The sequence below is a fragment of the Belonocnema kinseyi genome, chromosome 4 (assembly GCF_010883055.1).
Source record: "Belonocnema kinseyi isolate 2016_QV_RU_SX_M_011 chromosome 4, B_treatae_v1, whole genome shotgun sequence".
NCBI classification, from domain to species: Eukaryota; Metazoa; Arthropoda; class Insecta; order Hymenoptera; family Cynipidae; genus Belonocnema; species Belonocnema kinseyi.
In genome coordinates, this window is record NC_046660.1 from 17,681,546 (window position 1) to 17,684,250 (window position 2,705).

The following is a 2,705-nucleotide window of genomic DNA, read 5'->3' on the forward strand; positions in this document are numbered from 1 at the left end:
ACCAAATAGTTGCATTTTTAATTAAACAGTTGCATTTTTATCGAAAAAAGATCAAACTTCTATTAAAAAAGACGCATTTTTAAAGCAAAATACTGAATTTTCAACCAAAGAGTTAAATTTTTAACCAAAAAGATGAAACTTCTACAAAAACAAATAAAGTTTTAAACTAAAAAGACGTATTTTCTATAAAGCAGCCGAAATTTCAAACTCAAAAATATAAATTTTAACAAAAATGTCAATTTTTTACTAAAAAAAAGATCAATTTAGAATCAAAAACGAAATAATTAAATCTGCAGTTTAAAAAATTAATTTTCGATGAACAAAAAAACGATTAACAAACAAATTAAAAATCGAGAAACATTAATTTACAACCAGAAAAGATCAGTTTTTAGCCAAAAATGGAGTAGTTGAATTTTAACGTCAAAGAAACAATTTTTCAAACAAAAATGCCGAATTTTTCACATTCAAATTCAATCTTCAATTAGATCGATTAATTTTTCATCTAAGGGTTCATTTTTAACGAACAAAGCTAATTTTTTTTTTAAAGGTGAATTTTCAAACGAAAAGGAAAAATTTTCTATAAAAAACAAATTTGTCACAAAGACGTTGACGTTTAAATAAAATAATTAATTTTTAGCCGAAACATACAAATAAAAAACTATTTTCGTTTAAAATTTAATATTTTTTGTCTGAAAATTCATCTCTGTAGGTTAAAAATTCAAGTTTTTTTTAAAAAGTGAAATTATTTTGTTGAACATCCGTCTTTCTCGATAGAAAATTTGTCCATTTCATTTGAAAATTTATATTTTTGGTAGAAAAATCATAATTCGTGGTTAAAAATGTATCTTCCTAGGTTAAAAATTAAATTTTTTGTTGAAAATTTAACTTTTCTGATTGAAAATTCAATTTTAATCTAGAAGCTTTTGCCTTTTTTGTTAGAAAATTCAACAATTTTGTTAAACATTCAACTATTTTATCGAAAATGTATTTTATTGGCTTGAAAGTTGAACTATTTGGTTGAAACTTTTTTTTTTTGTGAAAATTTAACTATTTTGTGAAAAATTCGACTTTTTTGGTCAAAATTATTATTTTTTTACTGAAAATTTAACTCAGGGTGGCCGTTTTAATTCAGGAATTTTAAGCAAACTTTGTAAGATTTGCATGATAATTTTTTATATTTTTTAAACTCTTAAATATCTCTGAAAATTACTCCAATTTTTTCTACAAATGTGAATTTGCAAATTATACATCAAAATTTTAAAATTTCACTTGCAATTTAAGCATTTTTCAAATACAACAATTAAAATTGTAACGTTCATAATTCAGTTAAAGATTCTTTACTTTTAAATATTTGTTTTCAATTTACTTGTCTTCAATAAAAATTCAAATGTTGCTAAATATTCGAAAAATATATTTTTTTTTAATGAAAAATTTCAAATTGAATGGGTCACTTTTTATTACTTAAAGTACGGATAAATTTAAACAAAATTTATTCACTTATCAAATAAAAATATTTTTTATCCAAAATTTTCAACACCATAGGCTTTTATTTTTTGCTTGCTCAAGTCTTTAAGAAAGCATTTAAAAATTCTTTAAATTAAAAATGTAATCTTAAAAATAAAAGTTCTAAATTGAAAATTTTAAAAGTAAAAAATTTCGAATTACGCATTGCAAGCTAAATAATAGCGTGATTGAAAAACATAAGAATTCAAATAATTATTTAAAAACTGTTGAAATCGAACGTGGACAGATTTTTCTTCTACAAATTTGTAAAATTCTCGGTAAAAAAAAACTCACTGTCATTTCCCGGTCGCGCATTTTTCAGAAAACTATTGAATGATTTTATATTAGAATTTCGAAAATATGAAAATTTTAAAAATCTAAAAAAAATTATGATTAAACATTAAAACTGATTAGACAATTTTTTCTGAAATCGAAAAATAAATTTAATTGTTAAAATTTTAAAAAAATAAATAACAGTATAAATCTGATTTTAAGTGCGAAACATTAAAAATGAAAAAATTTCTACTCCAGAACGTTGAAATCTAAACGAATCCGAACTTCATTTAAAACTGAAAAAAATTATAGTCCCCAAAAATGGTGATTTTGAAACTTTTTTTATATGCAACCCTTTACAATAAACCCTATTTTTTGTTGAATGTTCATTATATCGGTTAAAAAATGTACTATTAAATTTTTCATTAAGAATTTTCTTAAAAAGTCATAGTTTTTGGTAGAAAATTCAACTGCTTTGTTGAAAGCTTATCCTTTTTTCTTGAAAATTCAACATTTCAGAAGGCTTTTAATCAGAAATTGATAACATTTGTAAACAATTGTCGAAGAAGTTCACAAATATTTTTTAAATGAAAAGTAGAAATTTTTTTTCGAAATAGTAGTAAAAAAGTGTCATCGATAAAAAAAAAGGGTCAAATAGTGATAATATTGTGGCGAGTCCGAGGCCTGAAATATAATAAAATTCATAAATCGTAAATACTTACACATTATCGCCTCGAATAATGTGTAGTCCTAAAACAACTTGATCAACGCCTCGTGTTGTACTATAAACTCGTTCATGTGATTCATCCAAAATTAAATTAATCGTCTGATCAAATCCTTTCAGAGTTCCCTAGAAACATAACTTCCGTTAAGGATCGTTTATAAAATACGTTACAAATTTTCAGTGTGTGTGTGTGGGGGGGGGGGGG

At 23.6% G+C, this 2,705-nt stretch overlaps 1 protein-coding gene across 1 annotated transcript in view; it reads right to left on the bottom strand.

The window, feature by feature from the left end:
* The window catches only part of LOC117170612 (U6 snRNA-associated Sm-like protein LSm8), a 14,266-nt gene that overhangs the window by 7,889 nt on the left and 3,672 nt on the right, over positions 1-2,705 (bottom strand). Inside the window, exon 3 of the mRNA XM_033357494.1 lies at positions 2,499-2,626. Coding sequence (XP_033213385.1) covers positions 2,499-2,626 — 128 coding nt within the window. The remainder of the gene's footprint in view (positions 1-2,498; positions 2,627-2,705) is intronic.